The 25,141-nt window shown below is 47.7% G+C and overlaps 1 protein-coding gene across 3 annotated transcripts in view; it reads right to left on the bottom strand.

The window, feature by feature from the left end:
• Positions 1–25,141, bottom strand: part of LOC143294022 (condensin complex subunit 3-like) — a 59,803-nt gene that overhangs the window by 16,583 nt on the left and 18,079 nt on the right. For all 3 annotated transcript variants that reach the window (XM_076605412.1, XM_076605414.1, XM_076605413.1), the window contains exons 9-14: positions 20,010–20,223; positions 17,840–18,016; positions 15,241–15,348; positions 10,356–10,475; positions 6,217–6,519; positions 2,428–2,609 (exon numbers count right to left, since the gene is read on the bottom strand). In XM_076605412.1, the coding sequence (XP_076461527.1) occupies positions 2,428–2,609; positions 6,217–6,519; positions 10,356–10,475; positions 15,241–15,348; positions 17,840–18,016; positions 20,010–20,223 (1,104 nt within the window). The remainder of the gene's footprint in view (positions 1–2,427; positions 2,610–6,216; positions 6,520–10,355; positions 10,476–15,240; positions 15,349–17,839; positions 18,017–20,009; positions 20,224–25,141) is intronic.

Below are 25,141 nucleotides of genomic sequence, written 5' to 3'. Positions count from 1 at the left end.
TCCCATGTCATCCAAACTCCACAAGCTTCAATAATCTGACTATTTTCGGCCAACAACTGATTTTCACTGTCAGCAACCTGACTGCTATTGACACCAATTGTCTCATAGCCCCAGTCTAATAAGTAATATCATCATCTTAGATGAACAGACTATAAATGAATAAACTAAACAATGTTTTATAGCCGGTCACATTGTATTTGGTTTTTAACCCTTTGAGCCCTGAGCAATTTTAACCCTTCTGCCTGAGCTCCTGAGCCAAAATTCGCAAATATGACCGCTTTACCAGTGGTAGAGAAAAACGACATAATGCCTAGCCACCGGTTGAGCGGTGCGTAAACACTTGTGTCGTGTTTTGCTACTGGTTGACATATTGAAATTGATCTTTTTTATCCAAAGCACATGCACAAAACACAGTGAAAAGGCACGGCCATGTTGGTACTACATTCGCTGATGTCAGAATATTATGGTTTTTCTGATTGGCTCTTCAATATAAGTCAACCAATAGCAAAACACGACGCAAGTGTTTACGCACCACTCAACCGGTGGCAAGGCATTATGTCATTTTTCTCTACCACCAGTAAAGCGGTGGTCAGGGCTCAAAGGGTTAAAAAAAGAAGTAACTGAATGTTGGCACTGTCATTGAGGGAGATGATGGGGAAGAATGTACCCTGGAAATGTCACCTACCTGTTGGTGAAGGGAAGGTACCCAGGGTGTGTCACCTACCTGTTGGTGAACGGAAGGTACCCTGGGTGTGTCATCGACCTGTTGGTGAAGGGAAGGTACCCAGGGTGTGTCACCGACCTGTTGGTGAAGGGAAGGTACCCAGGGTGTGTCATCTACCTGTTGGTGAAGGAAGGTACCCAGGGTGTGTCATCTACCTGTTGGTGAAGGGAAGGTACCCAGGGTGTGTCATCTACCTGTTGGTGAAGGGAAGGTACCCAGGGTGTGTCATCTACCTGTTGGTGAAGGAAGGTACCCAGGGTGTGTCATCTACCTGATGGTGAAGGGAAGGTACCCAGGGTGTGTCACCGACCTGTTGGTGAAGGGAAGGTACCCAGGGTGTGTCACCGACCTGTTGGTGAAGGGAAGGTACCCAGGGTGTGTCATCTACCTGTTGGTGAAGGAAGGTACCCAGGGTGTGTCATCTACCTGTTGAAGGGAAGGTACCCAGGGTGTGTCACCAACCTGTTGGTAAAGGGAAGGTACCCAGGGTGTGTCACCAACCTGTTGGTAAAGGGAAGGTACCCAGGGTGTGTCATCTACCTGTTGGTGAAGGAAGGTACCCAGGGTGTGTCACCTACCTGTTGGTGAAGGAAGGTACCCAGGGTGTGTCATCGACCTGTTGGTGAAGGGAAGGTACCCAGGGTGTGTCATTTACCTGTTGGTGAAGGAAGGTACCCAGGGTGTGTCATCTACCTGTTGGTAAAGGAAGGTACCCAGGGTGTGTCATCTACCTGTTGGTGAAGGAAGGTACCCAGGGTGTGTCACCTACCTGTTGGTGAAGGGAAGGTACCTAGGGTGTCACCTACCTGTTGGTGAACGGAAGGTACCCAGGGTGTGTCACCTACCTGTTGAAGGGAAGGTACCCAGGGTGTGTCATCTACCTGTTGGTGAAGGGAAGGTACCCAGGGTGTGTCATCGACCTGTTGGTGAAGGAAGGTACGCAGGGTGTGTCACCGACCTGTTGAAGGGAAGGTACCCAGGGTGTGTCATCTACCTGTTGAAGGGAAGGTACCCAGGGTGTGTCATCTACCTGTTGGTGAAGGGAAGGTACCCAGGGTGTGTCACCGACCTGTTGGTGAAGGAAGGTACCCAGGGTGTGTCATCTACCTGTTGGTGAAGGGAAGGTACCCAGGATGTGTCATCTACCTGTTGGTGAAGGTACCCAGGGTGTGTCATCTACCTGTTGGTGAAGGGAAGGTACCCAGGGTGTGTCATCTACCTGTTGGTGAAGGGAAGGTACCCAGGGTGTGTCATCTACCTGTTGGTGAAGGGAAGGTACCCAGGGTGTGTCACCAACCTGTTGGTAAAGGGAAGGTACCCAGGGTGTGTCACCAACCTGTTGGTGAAGGCAAAGATGGGGAAGAAGGTACCCAGGGTATGTCACCTACCTGTTAGTGAAGGCAAAGATGGGGAGGAAGGTACCCAGGGTATGTCACCTACCTGTTGGTGAAGGCAAAGATGGGGAAGAAGGTACCCAGGGTATGTCACCTACCTGTTGGTGAAGAAGGTGAAAATGAGGAAGAAGGTACCCAGGGTATGTCACCTACCTACTGGTGAAGGCAAAGATGGGGAAGAAGGTACCCAGGGTATGTCACCTACCTGTTGGTGAAGGCAAAGATGGGGAAGAAGGTACCCAGGGTATGTCACCTACCTGTTGGTGAAGGCAAAGATGGGGAAGAAGGTACCCAGGGTATGTCACCTACCTGTTGGTGAAGGCAAAGATGGGGAAGAAGGTACCCAGGGTATGTCTGAGCTGAGCGTCGTCCTCAGCCAGGGGGTTGTACCACAGCAGCAGAAGGCGTGACAGCAGGGCAGGGGAGAACACCCGGCCTGACATCAACAGCTTGGCCAGGCCCTCAGCCACCACACTGCGCAGCTCTCCACTCTGGGCACACAGACACACACAGTGACTTCACTGTCATGGTGCATCTAGACCACCACACTGCACAGCTCTCCACTCTGGGCACAGACACACACAGTGACTTCACTGTCATGGTGCATCTAGACCACCACACTGCGCAGCTCTCCACTCTGGGTACACAGACACACAGTGACTTCACTGTCATGGTGCATCTAGACCACCACACTGCACAGCTCTCCACTCTGGGCACACAGACACACAGTGACTTCACTGTCATGGTGCATCTAGACCACCACACTGCACAGCTCTCCACTCTGGGCACACAGACACACAGTGACTTCACTGTCATGGTGCATCTAGACCACCACACTGCACAGCTCTCCACTCTGGGCACACAGACACACACAGTGACTTCACTGTCATGGTACATCTAGACCACCACACTGCACAGCTCTCCACTCTGGGTACACACACAGTGACTTCACTGTCATGGTACATCTAGACCACCACACTGCACAGCTCTCCACTCTGGGTACACACACAGTGACTTCACTGTCATGGTGCATCTAGACCACCACACTGCACAGCTCTCCACTCTGGGCACACAGACACACACAGTGACTTCACTGTCATGGTACATCTAGACCACCACACTGCACAGCTCTCCACTCTGGGCACACAGACACACACAGTGACTTCACTGTCATGGTGCATCTAGACCACCACACTGCACAGCTCTCCACTCTAGGCACACAGACACACACTGACTTCACTGTCATGGTGCATCTAGACCACCACACTGCACAGCTCTCCACTCTGGGCACACAGACACACAGTGACTTCACTGTCATGGTGCATCTAGACCACCACACTGCACAGCTCTCCACTCTGGGTACACAGACACACACAGTGACTTCACTGTCATGGTGCATCTAGACCACCACACTGCACAGCTCTCCACTCTGGGTACACAGACACACACTGACTTCACTGTCATGGTGCATCTAGACCACCACACTGCACAGCTCTCCACTCTGGGCACAGACACACACAGTGACTTCACTGTCATGGTGCATCTAGACCACCACACTGCACAGCTCTCCACTCTGGGTACACAGACACACACACAGTGACTTCACTGTCATGGTGCATCTAGACCACCACACTGCACAGCTCTCCACTCTAGGCACACAGACACACACAGTGACTTCACTGTCATGGTACATCTAGACCACCACACTGCACAGCTCTCCACTCTGGGTACACAGACACACACTGACTTCACTGTCATGGTGCATCTAGACCACCACACTGCACAGCTCTCCACTCTGGGCACACAGACACACACAGTGACTTCACTGTCATGGTGCATCTAGACCACCACACTGCACAGCTCTCCACTCTGGGCACACAGACACACACAGTGACTTCACTGTCATGGTGCATCTAGACCACCACACTGCACAGCTCTCCACTCTGGGCACACAGACACACACAGTGACTTCACTGTCATGGTACATCTAGACCACCACACTGCACAGCTCTCCACTCTGGGCACAGACACACACTGACTTCACTGTCATGGTGCATCTAGACCACCACACTGCACAGCTCTCCACTCTGGGCACAGACACACACAGTGACTTCACTGTCATGGTGCATCTAGACCACCACACTGCACAGCTCTCCACTCTGGGCACACACACACACAGTGACTTCACTGTCATGGTGCATCTAGACCACCACACTGCACAGCTCTCCACTCTGGGTACACAGACACACACTGACTTCACTGTCATGGTGCATCTAGACCACCACACTGCACAGCTCTCCACTCTAGGCACACAGACACACAGTGACTTCACTGTCATGGTGCATCTAGACCACCACACTGCACAGCTCTCCACTCTGGGCACAGACACACACTGACTTCACTGTCATGGTGCATCTAGACCACCACACTGCACAGCTCTCCACTCTGGGCACAGACACACACTGACTTCACTGTCATGGTGCATCTAGACCACCACACTGCACAGCTCTCCACTCTGGGCACACAGACACACAGTGACTTCACTGTCATGGTGCATCTAGACCACCACACTGCACAGCTCTCCACTCTGGGCACAGACACACACACAGTGACTTCACTGTCATGGTGCATCTAGACCACCACACTGCACAGCTCTCCACTCTGGGCACACAGACACACAGTGACTTCACTGTCATGGTGCATCTAGACCACCACACTGCACAGCTCTCCACTCTGGGCACACAGACACACACAGTGACTTCACTGTCATGGTGCATCTAGACCACCACACTGCACAGCTCTCCACTCTGGGCACACAGACACACACAGTGACTTCACTGTCATGGTACATCTAGACCACCACACTGCATAACTCTAAATGTATGGCCACTGTAGAAATGTGTAGCTCTCTCCTCTCTTGAAGAAAAATTACCTGTCATTGATTGTTTTGATCTGATTTTTTAATGTGTGATAGTGTAAAAATGATTCTCATTGTTATTGCCTACTTTATTTATGAGCAAATGTAACATTTATATACATTTGAATTTTAAGAAAAGTCTCATGTACATTATTGCATTATTCATATGACAGTTTTAGACTAGACACAGATGCATAATTATTTACTTAGAATTGTAACATCAGATATCAAGAACTCACCTTCACCCTCATATCTTTCTGAGCTTGGTTAACCCGAACTTGCCAAACAGAACATTGAGATCTCTTGATTCCTCCCAGCTAACTGTTTCTCGATACTTCCTTAACTCCTGTGGAAAGAGGTCATTTTCTGTCTTCGGCCCAACAACTTGGAATTCTCTGCCTATTGCTCTCAGACAAACAACTCATCTATCTACCTTTAAAACAAATCTTAAAACTTATCTCTTTAAAAAATACTAGTAATAACTCAAATAGTGCTGTTGTCCCAGGCCCATGGCAATGTGAGTGTGTGTGATGGGAGAGTAGAGAGAATGGGGGTGGGTAGATGGATGGTGGTGGTGTGGTTCGAAAGGGAGAATGACCCGATTTTTACCCCTTTTACCTTTTCTATCCAAAATTTTATTTTACAATTTTTGCAAAATCTGTGGCATGCAGATTACAATTATGTTCCTTTTTACATGTATGTATTTTAAGTGAAAATTGCTGTCATCTCAGCCGTTTAATCATGTGTGTGTCTGTGCGTGTGTGTTAGTGTGAGTGTTGGAGTGTAACAGTTGTAGCATTGATAGTATGTTACTTGAGTTTTATGCATTGTGTTTTTATAATATTAATGATTCTGTTTTATGTTTCTGCTACTTTTTATATGCTTTCTTGTTTCACTTTAGGTACTGGATTGTAAAGCGCTTAGAGCTTGCTTATACTTGTATTACAGTGCTATATAAAAATAAATTATTATTATTATTATTATTATTATTATTATTATTATTAAAGGTACAGCAGGTACACATTTGTGAATCAGTTCACATACCATTGACTACAATTGTCAAAAAGACATTTACTTCCATGTAACAGGTACAGACTTTCCCCATACAGTGCTGACCCTGTCTGTAAGAGTGAAGTTTATGTCAACAATCCCATGCCTTACATCACACAGCTGTCACTCACCTCACTGTCCAGAGCAGATGTCAGGATGGCGATGAGGTTGGACGCCGTTTTGCTCCACCCTGATTCAGAGTGCTCTCCCCCCTCTATCTCCATGGTGACTGCTGCCTCACTCTGTACTGTGGTCTGCATGAGATCTCTGCTGCTGTCACTGTCCACTGTCCTGTCAGCGTCATCGTCGTTGTCATCATTCTTGGTGGTGTCGCTGTCCACATCATGGAAAGCCCCAAGGCCAAAGACATGGATGAGGTCGAAGAGAGACTTGACGGCCGTCACCCTGACGCACTCCACGTCCACTTGAGAGGCCTGCCCGCACCATGTCACTCAGCTACAGTTAGCACTACACACAGTATCCAATGACTCTCCCACCCCCAGCTACAGTTACCACTACACACAGTATCCAATGACTCTCCCACCCCCAGCTACAGTTAGCACTACACACAGTATCCAATGACTCTCCCACCCCCAGCTACAGTTAGCTCTACATACAGTATCCACTGACTCCCCCAGCTACAGTTAGCTCTGCATACAGTATCCACTGACTCCCCCAGCTACAGTTAGCACTACACACAGTATCCAATGACTCTCCCACCCCCGGCTACAGTTAGCTCTACATACAGTATCCACTGACTCTCACAGCTACAGTTAGCTCTACATACATTATCCACTGACTCTCCCACCCCCAGCTACAGTTAACACAACATATATTATCCACTGACTCCCACAGCTACAGTTAACACTACATACAGTATCCACCGACTCTCCCCCAGCTACAGTTAGCTCTACATACAGTATCCACTGACTCCCACAGCTACAGTTAGCACTACACACAGTATCCACTGACTCCCACAGCTACAGTTAGCTCTACATACAGTATCCAATGAACCCCACAGCTACAGTTAGCTCTACATACAGTATCCACTGACTCCCACAGCTACAGTTAGCTCTACATACAGTATCCACTGACTCCCACAGCTACAGTTAGCTCTACATACAGTATCCACTGACTCCCCCAGCTACAGTTAGCTCTACATACAGTATCCACTGACTCCCCCAGCTACAGTTAGCTCTGCATACAGTATCCAATGACTCTCCCACCCCCGGCTACAGTTAGCTCTACATACAGTATCCACTGACTCCCCCAGCTACAGTTAGCTCTGCATACAGTATCCACTGACTCCCACAGCTACAGTTAGCTCTGCATACAGTATCCACTGACTCCCACAGCTACAGTTAGCTCTACATACAGCATCCAATGAACCCCTCAGCTACAGTTAGCTCTGCATACAGAATCCACTGACTCCCCCAGCTAGTCAGCTCTACATACAGTATCCACGGACTCCCCCAGCTACAGTTAGCTCTGCATACAGTATCCAATGACTCCCACAGCTACAGTTAGCTCTGCACACAGTATCCAATGACTCTCCCACCCCCGGCTACAGTTAGCTCTACATACAGAATCCACTGACTCCCCCAGCTAGTCAGCTCTACATACAGTATCCACTGACTCCCACAGCTACAGTTAGCTCTACATACAGTATCCACTGACTCCCCCTGCTACAGTTAGCTCTACATACAGTATCCACTGACTCCCCCAGCTACAGTTAGCTCTACATACAGTATCCACGGACTCCCCCTGCTACAGTTAGCTCTACATACAGTATCCACTGACTCCCCCTGCTACAGTTAGCTCCACTGACTCCCCCAGCTACAGTTAGCTCCACTGACTCCCCCAGCTACAGTTAGCACTACATACAGTATCCACTGACTCCCCCTGCTACAGTTAGCTCTACATACAGTATCCACTGACTCCCCCAGCTACAGTTAGCTCTACATACAGTATCCAATGAACCCCACAGCTACAGTTAGCTCTACATACAGTATCCACTGACTCCCACAGCTACAGTAAGCTCTACATACAGTATCCACTGACTCCCACAGCTACAGTTAGCTCTACAGTTTGCTCTACATACAGTATCCACTGACTCCCACAGCTACAGTTAGCTCTACATACAGTATCCACTGACTCCCCCAGCTACAGTTAGCTCTACATACAGCATCCAATGAACCCCTCAGCTACAGTTAGCTCTACATACAGTATCCACTGATTCCCCCAGCTAGTCAGCTCTACATACAGTATCCACTGACTCCCCCAGCTACAGTTAGCACTACATACAGTATCCACTGACTCCCACAGCTACAGTTAGCACTACATACAGTATCTACTGACTCCCCCAGCTACAGTTAGCACTACATACAGTATCTACTGACTCCCACAGCTACAGTTAGCTCTACATACAGTATCCACTGACTCCCCCAGCTACAGTTAGCACTACATACAGTATCTACTGACTCCCACAGCTACAGTTAGCTCTACATACAGTATCCACTGACTCCCCCAGCTACAGTTAGCTCTACATACAGTATCCACTGACTCCCCCAGGTACAGTTAGCTCTACATACAGCATCCAATGAACCCCTCAGCTACAGTTAGCTCTATATACAGTATCCACGAACTCCCACAGCTACAGTTAGCTCTACATACAGTATCCAATGAACCCCACAGCTACAGTTAGCTCTACATACAGTATCCACTGACTCCCCCAGCTACAGTTAGCTCTACATACAGAATCCACTGACTCCCCCAGCTAGTCAGCTCTATATACAGTATCCACTGACTCCCCCAGCTACAGTTAGCTCTACATACAGTATCCAATGAACCCCACAGCTACAGTTAGCTCTACATACAGTATCTACTGACTCCCACAGCTACAGTTAGCTCTACATACAGTATCCACTGACTCCCCCAGCTACAGTTAGCACTACATACAGTATCTACTGACTCCCACAGCTACAGTTAGCTCTACATACAGTATCCACTGACTCCCCCAGCTACAGTTAGCTCTACATACAGTATCCACTGACTCCCCCAGGTACAGTTAGCTCTACATACAGCATCCAATGAACCCCTCAGCTACAGTTAGCTCTATATACAGTATCCACGGACTCCCACAGCTACAGTTAGCTCTACATACAGTATCCAATGAACCCCACAGCTACAGTCAGCTCTACATACAGTATCCACTGACTCCCCCAGCTATAGTTAGCTCTACATACAGTATCCACGGACTCCCCCAGCTACAGTTAGCTCTACATACAGTATCTACTGACTCCCCCAGCTACAGTTAGCTCTACATACAGTATCCAATGAACCCCTCAGCTACAGTCAGCTCTACATACAGTATCCACTGACTCCCCCAGCTACAGTTAGCTCTACATACAGTATCCACTGACTCCCACAGCTACAGTTAGCTCTACATACAGTATCCACTGACTCCCCCAGCTACAGTTAGCTCTACATACAGTATCCAATGAACCCCTCAGCTACAGTTAGCTCTACATACAGTATCCACTGACTCCCCCAGCTACAGTTAGCTCTGCATAGAGTATCCACTGACTCCCCCAGCTAGCCAGCTCTACATACAGTATCCAATGAACCCCGCAGTTATAGTTAGCTCTACATACAGTATCCACTGACTCCCCCTGCTACAGTTAGCTCTACATACAGTATCCACTGACTCCCCCTGCTACAGTTAGCTCTGCATACAGTATCCACTGACTCCCTCTGCTACAGTCAGCTCTACATACAGTATCCACTGACTCCCTCTGCTACAGTTAGCTCTACATACAGTATCCACTGACTCCCACAGCTACAGTTAGCTCTGCATACAGTATCCACTGACTCCCACAGCTACAGTTAGCACTACATACAGTATCCACTGACTCCCCCAGCTACAGTTAGCTCTACATACAGTATCCACTGACTCCCACAGCTACAGTTAGCTCTACATACAGTATCCACTGACTCCCTCTGCTACAGTTAGCTCTGCATAGAGTATCCACTGACTCCCCCAGCTACAGTTAGCTCTACATACAGTATCCAATGAACCCCTCAGCTACAGTTAGCTCTACATACAGTATCCACTGACTCCCCCAGCTAGCCAGCTATACATACAGTATCCAATGAACCCCGCAGTTATAGTTAGCTCTACATACAGTATCCACTGACTCCCCCTGCTACAGTTAGCTCTGCATACAGTATCAACTAACTCCCCCAGTGTGTGAAGTGCAGGTCCACTGACCTGCATGAGAACAGGCAGGTGCAACATGACCATGTCACGCTTCAGCTGGCAGCACATCCCTATGGCCTTCACCGACAGGTTCCGCACTGACGCTTCCTGACTGGCCATCCCAGGCAGAATCTGTGACATCATCATTATCATCATCATCATCTCTGGTGACATCATCATTGTCATTGGCATCATCAGGATATATTGGTGACATCATCATTGTCATCATTATTATTGTCCAGGTGTCTAGTGACATCATCATCATTACTGTCATTATTGTCAGGGTATCTGGTGACATCATCATCTTCATTACTGTCATCATTATAATGATTATTGTCAGGGTATCTGGTGACATCATCATAATCAAAGTCTTCAGAACTTTTTAATTTTTTTCTCATCATCATCATCATTACTGTCATCATTATTGTCAGGGAATCTGGTGACATCATCATCATTACTGTCATTATTGTCAGGGAATCTGGTGACATCATCATCATCATTACTGTCATCATTATTGTCAGGGAATCTGGTGACATCATCATCATTACTGTCATTATTGTCAGGGTATCTGGTGACATCATCACCATCACTGTCATTATTGTCAGGGTATCTGGTGACATCATCATCATCATTACTGTCATCATTATTGTCAGGGTATGTGGTGACATCATCATCATTACTGTCATTATTGTCAGGGAATCTGGTGACATCATCATCATCATCACTGTCATTATTGTCAGGGAATCTGGTGACATCATCATCATTACTGTCATTATTGTCAGGGTATCTGGTGACATCATCACCATCACTGTCATTATTGTCAGGGTATCTGGTGACATCATCATCATCATTACTGTCATCATTATTGTCAGGGTATGTGGTGACATCATCATCATCACTGTCATTATTGTCAGGGTATCTGGTGACATCATCATCATCACTGTCATTATTGTCAGGGTATCTGGTGACATCATCACCATCACTGTCATTATTGTCAGGGTATCTGGTGACATCATCATCATCATTACTGTCATCATTATTGTCAAGGTATGTGGTGACATCATCATCATCATCACTGTCATTATTGTCAGGGTATCTGGTGACATTATCATCATCATTACTGTCATTATTGTCAGGGATTCTGGTGACATCATCATCATCATTACTGTCATCATTATTGTCAAGGTATCTGATGATATCATCATCACTGTCATCATTATTGTCAGGATATCTAGTGACATCATCATATTCATTATTGTCAACGTATCTGGTGACATCATCATTACTGTCATTAGTGTCAGGGTATCTGGTGACATCATCATCATAATCAGTCTTCAGAAAACTTTTTATTTTTTTCTCATCATCATCGTCATTACTGTCATCATTATTATCAGGGTATCTGGTGACATCATCATCATAATCAAAGTCTTCAGAACTTTTTAGGTTTTTTTCTAATGACAGCAGTAGAGAACTGCTTTACTATTAAAGAAAACCATTTCTTGTTTCGTTCGATTCTAAAAGAAACAACAGCAGCAGAGCAGAATTCATATTCTCATGTCTGCAAGATGTACCTGTATGATGCCTTTACTGAACAACCAACAATCAACTCATCAGAAACCAGAATGTTCCATGGGAATCATTGACCAAACTTACAGGTGAAACAAGCAACCTCTCCCCGTTTGGTTACCTACACATGACCACATCAGTTACAGACAGACAGGATGTGAGCACCATGGTTACCTACACATGACCACATCAGTTACAGACAGACAGGATGTGAGCACCATGGTTACCTACACAAGACCACATCAGTTACAGACAGACAGGATGTGAGCACCATGGTTACCTACACATGACCACATCACTTACAGACAGACAGTATGTTAGCACCATGGTTACCTACACATGACCACATCAGTTACAGACAGACAGGATTGAGCACCATGGTTACCTACACATGACCACATCACTTACAGACAGACAGGATGTGAGGCCACCATGGTTTACCTACACATGGACCACATCACTTACAGACAGACAGGATTGTGAGCACCATGGTTTACCTACACATGACCACATCACTTACAGACAGAAGGATGTGAGCACCATGGTTACCTACAGCATGTTACCTACACATGACCACATCCTTACAGGACAGGATGTGAGCACCATGGTTACCTACACATGACCACATCAGTTACAGACAGACAGGATGTGAGCACCATGGTTACCTACACATGACCACATCAGTTACAGACAGACAGGGTGTGAGCACCATGGTTACCTACACATGACCACATCACTTACAGACAGACAGGATGTGAGCACCATGGTTACCTACACATGACCACATCAGTTACAGACAGACAGGATGTGAGCACCATGGTTACCTACACATGACCACATCAGTTACAGACAGACAGGATGTGAGCACCATGGTTACCTACACATGACCACATCACTTACAGACAGACAGGATGTGAGCACCATGGTTACCTACACATGACCACATCACTTACAGACAGACAGGATGTGAGCACCATGGTTACCTACACATGACCACATCAGTTACAGACAGACAGGATGTGAGCACCATGGTTACCTACACATGACCACATCACTTACAGACAGACAGGATGTGAGCACCATGGTTACCTACACATGACCACATCACTTACAGACAGACAGGATGTGAGCACCATGGTTACCTACACATGACCACATCACTTACAGACAGACAGGATGTGAGCACCATGGTTACCTACACATGACCACATCAGTTACAGACAGACAGGATGTGAGCACCATGGTTACCTACACATGACCACATCACTTACAGACAGACAGGATGTGAGCACCATGGTTACCTACACATGACCACATCACTTACAGACAGACAGGATGTGAGCACCATGGTTACCTACACATGACCACATCACTTACAGACAGACAGGATGTGAGCACCATGGTTACCTACACATGACCACATCAGTTACAGACAGACAGGATGTGAGCACCATGGTTACCTACACATGACCACATCACTTACAGACAGACAGGATGTGAGCACCATGGTTACCTACACATGACCACATCACTTACAGACAGACAGGATGTGAGCACCATGGTTACCTACACATGACCACATCACTTACAGACAGACAGGGTGTGAGCACCATGGTTACCTACACATGACCACATCAGTTACAGACAGACAGGATGTGAGCACCATGGTTACCTACACATGACCACATCACTTACAGACAGACAGGATGTGAGCACCATGGTTACCTACACATGACCACATCACTTACAGACAGACAGGATGTGAGCACCATGGTTACCTACACATGACCACATCACTTACAGACAGACAGGATGTGAGCACCATGGTTACCTACACATGACCACATCAGTTACAGACAGACAGGATGTGAGCACCATGGTTACCTACACATGACCACATCAGTTACAGACAGACAGGATGTGAGCACCATGGTTACCTACACATGACCACATCACTTACAGACAGACAGGGTGTGAGCACCATGGTTACCTACACATGACCACATCACTTACAGACAGACAGGGTGTGAGCACCATGGTTACCTACACATGACCACATCAGTTACAGACAGACAGGTGTGAGCACCATGGTTACCTACACATGACCACATCAGTTACAGACAGACAGGGTGTGAGCACCATGGTTACCTACACATGACCACATCAGTTACAGACAGACAGGGTGTGAGCACCATGGTTACCTACACATGACCACATCAGTTACAGACAGACAGGGTGTGAGCACCATGGTTACCTACACATGACCACATCAGCTTACAGACAGACAGGGTGTGAGCACCATGGTTACCTACACATGACCACATCAGTTACAGACAGACAGGGTGTGAGCACCATGGTTACCTACACATGACCACATCAGTTACAGACAGACAGGGTGTGAGCACCATGGTTACCTACACATGACCACATCAGTTACAGACAGACAGACAGGGTGTGAGCACCATGGTTACCTACACATGACCACATCAGTTACAGACAGACAGGGTGTGAGCACCATGGTTACCTACACATGACCACATCAGTTACAGACAGACAGACAGACAGGGCGTGAGCACCATGGTTACCTACACATGACAACATCAGTTACAGACAGACAGAGAGGGTGTGAGTGCCGTGGTTACCTTCACATGACCACACCAGTTACAGACAGACAGACAGGGTGTGAGCACCATGGTTACCTACACATGACCACACCAGTTACAGACAGACAGACAGGGTGTGTGCACCATGGTTACCTACACATGACCACACCAGTTACAGACAGACAGACAGACAGGGTGTGAGCGCCGTGGTTACCTACATATGACCACATTAGTTACAGTCAGACAGGGCGTGAGCACCATGGTTACCTACACATGACAACATCAGTTACAGACAGACAGACAGGGTGTGTGCACCATGGTTACCTACACATGACCACATCAGTTACAGACAGACAGACAGGGTGTGTGCACCATGGTTACCTACACATGACCACATCAGTTACAGACAGACAGGACAGGGCGTGAGCACCATGGTTACCTACACATGACAACATCAGTTACAGACAGACAGACAGGTTGTGATTGCCGTGGTTACCTACACATGACCACACCAGTTACAGTCAGACAGACAGGGTGTGAGCACCATGGTTACCTACACATGACCACATCAGTTACAGACAGACAGACAGACAGGGCGTGAGCACCATGGTTACCTACACATGACCACACCAGTTACAGTCAGACAGACAGGGTGTGAGCACCATGGTTACCTACACATGACCACATCAGTTACAGACAGACAGACAGGGTGTGATTGCCGTGGTTACCTGTGTCTCCATCAGCATGTGCAGGGTGGGAGTCAAGGTCTGCAGGGGCAGCGACTCCAGCATCTCACAGATGATGGTCAGACATTTCACCACCGTCACCGCGTCATTCTGGGCCAGTCATTCACAGCACACAGGTTATATCACAGTCATCAACATACACAGGTCACATCACAGTCATCATCATACGCATCATCCACAGGTCACATCACAGTCAACATACACATCATCCACAGGTCACATCACAGTCATCAACATACACATCATCCACAGGTCACATCACAGTCATCATCATACACAGGTCACATCACAGTCAACATACACATCATCCACAGGTCACATCACAGTCAACATACACATCATCCACAGGTCACATCACAGTCATCATACACAGGTCACATCACAGTCAACATACACATCATCCACAGGTCACATCACAGTCATCAACATACACATCATACACAGGTCACATCACAGTCATCATCATACACATCATACACAGGTCACATCACAGTCATCATCATACACAGGTCACATCACAGTCAACATACACATCATCCACAGGTCACATCACAGTCATCAACATACACATCATACACAGGTCACATCACAGTCATCAACATACACATCATACACAGGTCACATCACAGTCATCAACATACACATCATACACAGGTCACATCACAGTCATCAACATACACATCATACACAGGTCACATCACAGTCATCATCATACACATCATCCACAGGTCACATCACAGTCATCATCATACACAGGTCACATCACAGTCAACATACACATCATCCACAGGTCACATCACAGTCATCAACATACACATCATACACAGGTCACATCACAGTCATCAACATACACAGGTCACATCACAGTCATCAACATACACATCATACACAGGTCACATCACAGTCATCATCATACACATCATACACAGGTCACATCACAGTCATCAACATACACATCATCCACAGGTCACATCACAGTCATCATCATACACAGGTCACATCACAGTCATCATCATCACAGTCATCACAGTCACATCACAGTCATCAGCATACACATCATCCACAGGTCACATCACAGTCATCACATACACATCATCCACAGTCATCAACATCCATTCACAGTCAATCACAGTCATCAACACACAAAAGGTCACATCACAGTCATCAAACAGGTACACACATATACATACATCAGGTCACATCACAGTCATCAACATACACAGGTCAACACAGTACTCAACAAACTCACAGTCACATCACAGTCAGACATACACATCATACCACAGGTCACATCACAGTCATCACACATACACATTCATACACAGGTCATCACACAGTCACAACACATAACACAGGTCAATCACAGTCATCAACATACACATCATCCACAGGTCACATCACAGTCATCAACATACACATATCACAGGTCACATCACAGTCACAACATACATCCCGTAAACATCATCACAGTCACATCACAGTCATCAACATACACACATATCCACAGGTCACAACATCATCACAGCATATCCACAGTCACAACATCACAGCATATCCACAGGTCACATCACAGTCATCATACCACAGGTCACATCACAGTCAACATACACATCATACACAGGTCACATCACAGTCATCAACATACACATCATACACAGGTCACATCACAGTCATCAACATACACATCATCCACAGGTCACATCACAGTCATCATCATACACAGGTCACATCACAGTCAACATACACATCATCCACAGGTCACATCACAGTCATCAGCATACACATCATCCACAGGTCACATCACAGTCATCAACATACACATCATCCACAGGTCACATTACAGTCATTAACACAGACATTATCCACAGATCACATCACAGACATCAACACAGACATTATTCACAAGACACAAGACAGACATTAACACAGACATTATCCACAGGTCACAAGACAGACTTTAACACAGACATTATCCACAGGTCACAAGACAGACATTAACACAGACATTATCCACAGGTCACAAGACAGACATTAACACAGACATTATCCACAGGCCACAACACAGACATTATCCACAGGTCACAAGACAGACATTAACACAGACATTATCCACAGGCCACAACAGACACAGACATTAACACAGACATTATCCACAGGCCACAACACACACAGACATTATCCACAGGTCACAACAGACATTATCCACAGGTCACAACACAGACATTAACACAGACAATATCCACAGGTCACAACACAGACATTAACACAGACATTATCCACAGGTCACAACACAGACATAAACACAGACATTATCCACAGGTCACAACACAGACATTATCCACAGGTCACAAGACAGACATTAACACAGACATTATCCACAGGTCACAAGACAGACATTAACACAGACATTATCCACAGGTCACAACACAGACATTAACACAGACATTATCCACAGGTCACAAGACAGACATTAACACAGACATTATCCACAGGTCACAAGACAGACATTAACACAGACATTATCCACAGCACAAGACAGAGGGCTCACAAGACAGTCATGACAGCCATGGCAGGAAGTCACCTTTTCAGTCCTGACTTCCTGCAGGAGGGGCTCAGAGGAGTCCAGGAGGGCAGCCCTTTCCTGCTCCAGCCTGGCGATGGCCTCCTTCAGCTCTGCCGCCCGCTGGAACTCCTGCCTCTGTACACTCTGCTCCATCTCCTCCCGTGCCTGGTTCAGCTCCACACGCACCTTGGCCACCTGTGGTACACAGTACATCACAAAGTTCAGCTGTACCCACACCTTGGCCACCTGTGGTACACAGTACATCACAAAGTTCAGCTGTACCCACACCTTGGCCACCTGTGGTACACAGTACACCACAAAGTTCAGCTGTACCCACACCTTGGCCACCTGCAGGACACAATACACAACAAAGTTCAGCTGTACCCACACCTTGGCCACCTGTAGTACACAGGTCACATACACCACAAAGTTCAGATGTACCAACACCTTGTCCACCTGTAGTACACAGGTCACATACACCACAACGTTCAGCTGTACCCACACCTTGTCCACCTGTAGTACACAGGTCACATTCACCACAAAGTTCAGATGTACCAACACCTTGTCCACCTGTAGTATGCAGGTCACATTCACCACAAAGTTCAGATGTACCAACACCTTGTCCACCTGTAGTACACAGGTCACATACACCACAAAGTTCAGATGTACCAACACCTTGTCCACCTGTAGTACACAGGTCACATACACAGGTCACATACACCACAAAGTTCAGCTCTACCCACACCTTGTCCACCTGTAGTACACAGGTCACATACACCACAACGTTCAGCTCTACCCACACCTTGTCCACCTGTAGTACACAGGTCACATTCACCACAAAGTTCAGCTGTACCCACACCTTGTCCACCTGTAGTACACAGGTCACATTCACCACAAAGTTCAGCTCTACCCACACCTTGTCCACCTGTAGTACACAGGTCACATTCACCACAAAGTTCAGCTCTACCCACACCTTGTCCACCTGTAGTACACAGGTCACATTCACCACAACGTTCAGCTCTACCCACACCTTGTCCACCTGTAGTACACAGGTCACATTCACCACAACGTTCAGCTCTACCCACACCTTGTCCACCTGTAGTACACAGGTCACATTCACCACAAAGTTCAGCTGTACCCACACCTTGGCCACCTGTAGTATGCAGGTCACATACACCACAAAGTTCAGCTCTACCCACACCTTGGCCACCTGTAGTACACAGGTCACATACACCACAAAGTTCAGATGTACCAACACCTTGTCCACCTGTAGTACACAGGTCACATTCACCACAAAGTTCAGCTCTACCCACACCTTGGCCACCTGCAGTACACAGGTCACATACACCACAAAGTTCAGATGTACCAACACCTTGTCCACCTGTAGTACACAGGTCACATTCACCATAAAGTTCAGCTGTACCCACACCTTGTCCACCTGTAGTACACAGGTCACATTCACCACAAAGTTCAGCTCTACCCACACCTTGGCCACCTGCAGTACACAGGTCACATTCACCACAAAGTTCAGCTCTACCCACACCTTGTCCACCTGTAGTACACAGGACACATACACCACAAAGTTCAGCTGTAACCACACCTTGGCCACCTGTAGTATGCAGGTCACATTTACCATAAAGGTCAGCTGTACCCACACCTTGGCCACCTGTAGTATGCAGGTCACATTTACCATAAAGGTCAGCTGTACCCACACCTTGGCCACCTGTAGTACACAGGTCACATTTACCATAAAGTTCAGCTGTACCCACACCTTGTCCACCTGTGGGGGTAGTTCACCCAGGTCACATGCTGCTCTGTGAAACTGGTTAACTAGCTAAGACATACAATTACTGTTACATTCTTTCATCCTTGTAAGAAAATATATCCAGTCATTTTCATCATTTCAATATTCAGGAGATTCAGACAAATGCATATAAGTATGTATCTGAGTATGAGTGAGTGTGTGAGTGTGAGCGCATGTGAGCATGCACACTCTGCGTGTGCACAAGTGTACTTGTCTGTGTGCGTGTGCACCTGACTTGAACAACCAGAAAAACAAGATACGGTTATATATCTAGCTAGTGTTCTGGAGAAGAGATGCATGAAATAAACATGTGCATGGTCATGCATACAGACTGCCCCATGTCCATGCCACAATTCCTGTTGGGCGCGCCCCACTGTGACTGACCTGCAGGTCAATCTTGCGTCTCTCCTCGGCGCCAACCGACGTCTCCACTATGGTGATGGGCTGTCGGATCTCAGCCACCGTCTCTGCCAGGTAGGTGGCCAGGGAGTGCGGGGAGGAGTGCAGGGAGCGCAGACAGGGCAGGATGTGCTCCACAAGGGAGTACCCCACATGGTGTGACAGCAACATTTGGTGCAGCAGCTTCTCCACAGCTTTCCTGTCCACAGTGTAGGATGGAGGGAGGGTTACAGCACATCACACACAACTTTCCTGGCCACAGTGTAGGATGGAGGGAGTGTATCATCAGCACAACACACACAACTTTCCTGGCCACAGTGTAGGATAGAGGGAGGGTTACAGCACAACACACACCACAACTTTCCTGTCCACAGTGTAGGATGGAGGGAGGATAACATCAGCACATCACACACAACTTTCCTGGCCACAGTGTAGGATGGAGGGAGGGTTACAGCACAACACACAGCACATCTTTCCTGGCCACAGTGTAGGATGGAGGGAGGGTTACAGCACAACACACAGCACAACTTTCCTGGCCACAGTGTAGGATGGAGGGAGGGTATCATCAGCACATCACACAACACATCTTTCCTGGCCACAGTGTAGGATGGAGGGAGGGTAACATCAGCACATCACACACAACTTTCCTGGCCACAGTGTAGGATGGAGGGAGGGTAACATCAGCACATCACACACAACTTTCCTGGCCACAGTGTAGGATGGAGGGAGGGTTACAGCACAACACACAGCACATCTTTCCTGGCCACAGTGTAGGATGGAGGGAGGATAACATCAGCACATCACACACACCTTTCCTGGCCACAGTGTACAATGGAGGGAGGGTTACAGCACAACACACATCACAACTTTCCTGTCCACAGTGTAGGATGGAGGGAGGGTTACAGCACAACACACAGCACATCTTTCCTGGCCACAGTGTAGGATGGAGGGAGGGTTACAGCACAACACACACCACATCTTTCCTGGCCACAGTGTAGGATGGAGGGAGGGTATCATCAGCACAACACACACATCTTTCCTGTCCACAGTGTAGGATGGAGGGAGGGTATCATCAGCACAACACACATCACAACTTTCCTGGCCACAGTGTACAATGGAGGGAGGGTTACAGCACAACACACACCACATCTTTCCTGGCCACAGTGTAGGATGGAGGGAGGGTTACAGCACAACACACACCACAACTTTCCTGGCCACAGTGTAGGATGGAGGGAGGGTATCATCAGCACAACACACACCACAACTTTCCTGTCCACAGTGTAGGATGGAGGGAGGGTAACATCAGCACAACACACATCACAACTTTCCTGGCCACAGTGTACAATGGAGGGAGGGTTACAGCACAACACACACCACATCTTTCCTGGCCACAGTGTAGGATGGAGGGAGGGTTACAGCACAACACACACCACAACTTTCCTGGCCACAGTGTAGGATGGAGGGAGGGTATCATCAGCACATCACACAACACATCTTTCCTGGTCACAGTGTAGGATGGAGGGAGGGTATCATAAGCACAACACACACCACAACTTTCCTGTCCACAGTGTAGGATGGAGGGAGGGTATCATCAGCACATCACACACATCTTTCCTGGCCACAGTGTAGGATGGAGGGAGGGTATCATCAGCACAACACACAGCACATCTTTCCTGGCCACAGTGTAGGATGGAGGGAGGGTATCATCAGCACAACACACATCACAACTTTCCTGGCCACAGTGTACAATGGAGGGAGGGTTACAGCACAACACACACCACATCTTTCCTGGCCACAGTGTAGGATGGAGGGAGGGTATCATCAGCACAACACACACCACATCTTTCCTGTCCACAGTGTAGGATGGAGGGAGGGTATCATCAGCACAACACACAACACATCTTTCCTGTCCACAGTGTAGGATGGAGGGAGGGTATCATCAGCACAACACACATCACAACTTTCCTGGCCACAGTGTACAATGGAGGGAGGGTTACAGCACAACACACAACACATCTTTCCTGGCCACAGTGTAGGATGGAGGGAGGGTTACAGCACAACACACACCACATCTTTCCTGGCCACAGTGTACAATGGAGGGAGGCTTACAGAACACACACCACAACTTTCCTGTCCACAGTGTAGGATGGATGGAGGGTAACATCAGCACAACACACACCACAACTTTCCTGTCCACAGTGTAGGATGGAGGGAGGGTATCATCAGCACATCACACAACACATCTTTCCTGGCCACAGTGTAGGATGGAGGGAGGGTAACATCAGCACATCACACACAACTTTCCTGGCCACAGTGTAGGATGGAGGGAGGGTTACAGCACAACACACAGCACATCTTTCCTGGCCACAGTGTAGGATGGAGGGAGGGTTACAGCACAACACACAGCACAACTTTCCTGTCCACAGTGTAGGATGGAGGGAGGGTATCATCAGCACATCACACACCACATCTTTCCTGGCCACAGTGTAGGATGGAGGGAGGGTATCATCAGCACATCACACAGCACATCTTTCCTGGCCACAGTGTAGGATGGAGGGAGTGTATCATCAGCACAACACACACCACAACTTTCCTAGCCACAGTGTAGGATGGAGGGAGTGTATCATCAGCACAACACACACAACTTTCCTGTCCACAGTGTAGGAAGGGTATCATCAGCACAACACACATCACAACTTTCCTGTCCACAGTGTAGGATGGAGGGAGGGTATCATCAGCACAACACACACATCTTTCCTGGCCACAGTGTAGGATGGAGGGAGGGTATCATCAGCACAACACACAGCACATCTTTCCTGGCCACAGTGTAGGATGGAGGGAGGGTTACAGCACATCACACACCACAACTTTCCTGGCCACAGTGTAGGATGGAGGGAGGGTATCATCAGCACAACACACAGCACAACTTTCCTGTCCACAGTGTAGGATGGAGGGAGGGTATCATCAGCACAACACACAGCACATCTTTCCTGGCCACAGTGTAGGATGGAGGGAGGGTTACAGCACAACACACACCACAACTTTCCTGGCCACAGTGTAGGATGGAGGGAGGGTATCATCAGCACAACACACACCACAACTTTCCTGGCCACAGTGTAGGATGGAGGGAGAGTATCATCAGCACATCACACAACACATCTTTCCTGGCCACAGTGTAGGATGGAGGGAGGGTATCATCAGCACAACACACATCACAACTTTCCTGGCCACAGTGTAGGATGGAGGGAGGGTTACAGCACAACACACACCACAACTTTCCTGGCCACAGTGTAGGATGGAGGGAGGGTATCATCAGCACAACACACAGCACATCTTTCCTGGCCACAGTGTAGGATGGAGGGAGGGTATCATCAGCACAACACACACATCTTTCCTGGCCACAGTGTAGGATGGAGGGAGGGTATCATCAGCACAACACACAGCACATCTTTCCTGGCCACAGTGTAGGATGGAGGGAGGGTTACAGCACATCACACACCACAACTTTCCTGGCCACAGTGTAGGATGGAGGGAGGGTATCATCAGCACAACACACAGCACAACTTTCCTGTCCACAGTGTAGGATGGAGGGAGGGTTACAGCACAACGCACAGCACATCTTTCCTGGCCACAGTGTAGGATGGAGGGAGGGTTACAGCACAACACACACCACAACTTTCCTGGCCACAGTGTAGGATGGAGGGAGGGTATCATCAGCACAACACACACCACAACTTTCCTGTCCACAGTGTAGGATGGAGGGAGGGTAACATCAGCACAACACACATCACAACTTTCCTGGCCACAGTGTACAATGGAGGGAGGGTTACAGCACAACACACACCACATCTTTCCTGGCCACAGTGTAGGATGGAGGGAGGGTTACAGCACAACACACACCACAACTTTCCTGGCCACAGTGTAGGATGGAGGGAGGGTATCATCAGCACAACACACAGCACATCTTTCCTGGCCACAGTGTAGGATGGAGGGAGGGTTACAGCACATCACACAGCACAACTTTCCTGGCCACAGTGTAGGATGGAGGGAGGGTTACAGCACATCACACAGCACAACTTTCCTGGCCACAGTGTAGGATGGAGGGAGGGTTACAGCACATCACACAGCACATCTTTCCTGGCCACAGTGTAGGATGGAGGGAGTGTATCATCAGCACAACACACACCACATCTTTCCTGGCCACAGTGTAGGATGGAGGGAGTGTATCATCAGCACAACACACACAACAGACCACTATGAAAGGAGGGTAACATTAGCACAACACAGAACTGAGGCATTATACCGGAAAAACAGAAACAGGGAGCCACAGTACACTTCAGTTCCTGACGGAGGAATCACTACGTTCAGATGAATCCATACACAAAACAACATCTGCAAAGCAGATGCCTGACCAGCAGCATGACCAACACACTTAGCAAAAATAAAATAATATGAAGATAAGATACACAGATAAATATATAAATAGATAAGTAATTAGATTAATGATTTAATAAATCAAAATGATATATCCAAACCGAAATAAAAAAAACAAAAAGGCAGCCAGTTTAGGAACTGGATAAAGGGTGGGGTAACAACAGCACAACACACACAACTTTCCTGGCCACAGCTGGGAGATTAGAGCAGGGGACAGAAGCAGGCTGTGTGAATGTCAACAAAATGCTGCTATTGCTACTTCTTTGGTTCAGTGGTAGACACTATTGTGCCACACACACAGAACTCATATTTGAAAAGAAAAAAGGTAAGAGGAGGCAGTGTGTTTTTTTTGTGTTTTTTTGTTGTTGTTTTTTGTTTGTTTTTTTGCTGACGGGCATTTTAAGTGAGCCTAAAGAAAATTTTCTGTTTTTTGGTTGAAGCAGATAATAAACTATTTTGAATTGAATTGAATTGAACTGAATTGAACTGAAAATGAAGGAGGGAGGGGAAAGGAGAGAGAAGAGGTCAGGTTACCTGCAGGCCTGGTCACTGAGGTCCATGCAGGAGAACAGGTGTGACGATGAAGGAGAAAGGAGAGAGAAGAGGTCAGGTTACCTGCAGGCCTGGTCACTGAGGTCCATGCAGGAGAACAGGTGTGATGATGAAGGAGAAAGGAGAGAGAA

The sequence above is a fragment of the Babylonia areolata genome, chromosome 19 (genome assembly GCF_041734735.1).
Source record: "Babylonia areolata isolate BAREFJ2019XMU chromosome 19, ASM4173473v1, whole genome shotgun sequence".
NCBI lineage: Eukaryota > Metazoa > Mollusca > Gastropoda > Neogastropoda > Buccinidae > Babylonia > Babylonia areolata.
The sequence above is the reverse complement of the archived record's forward strand: the minus strand, read 5'-3'. Positions and strand labels throughout refer to the sequence as shown.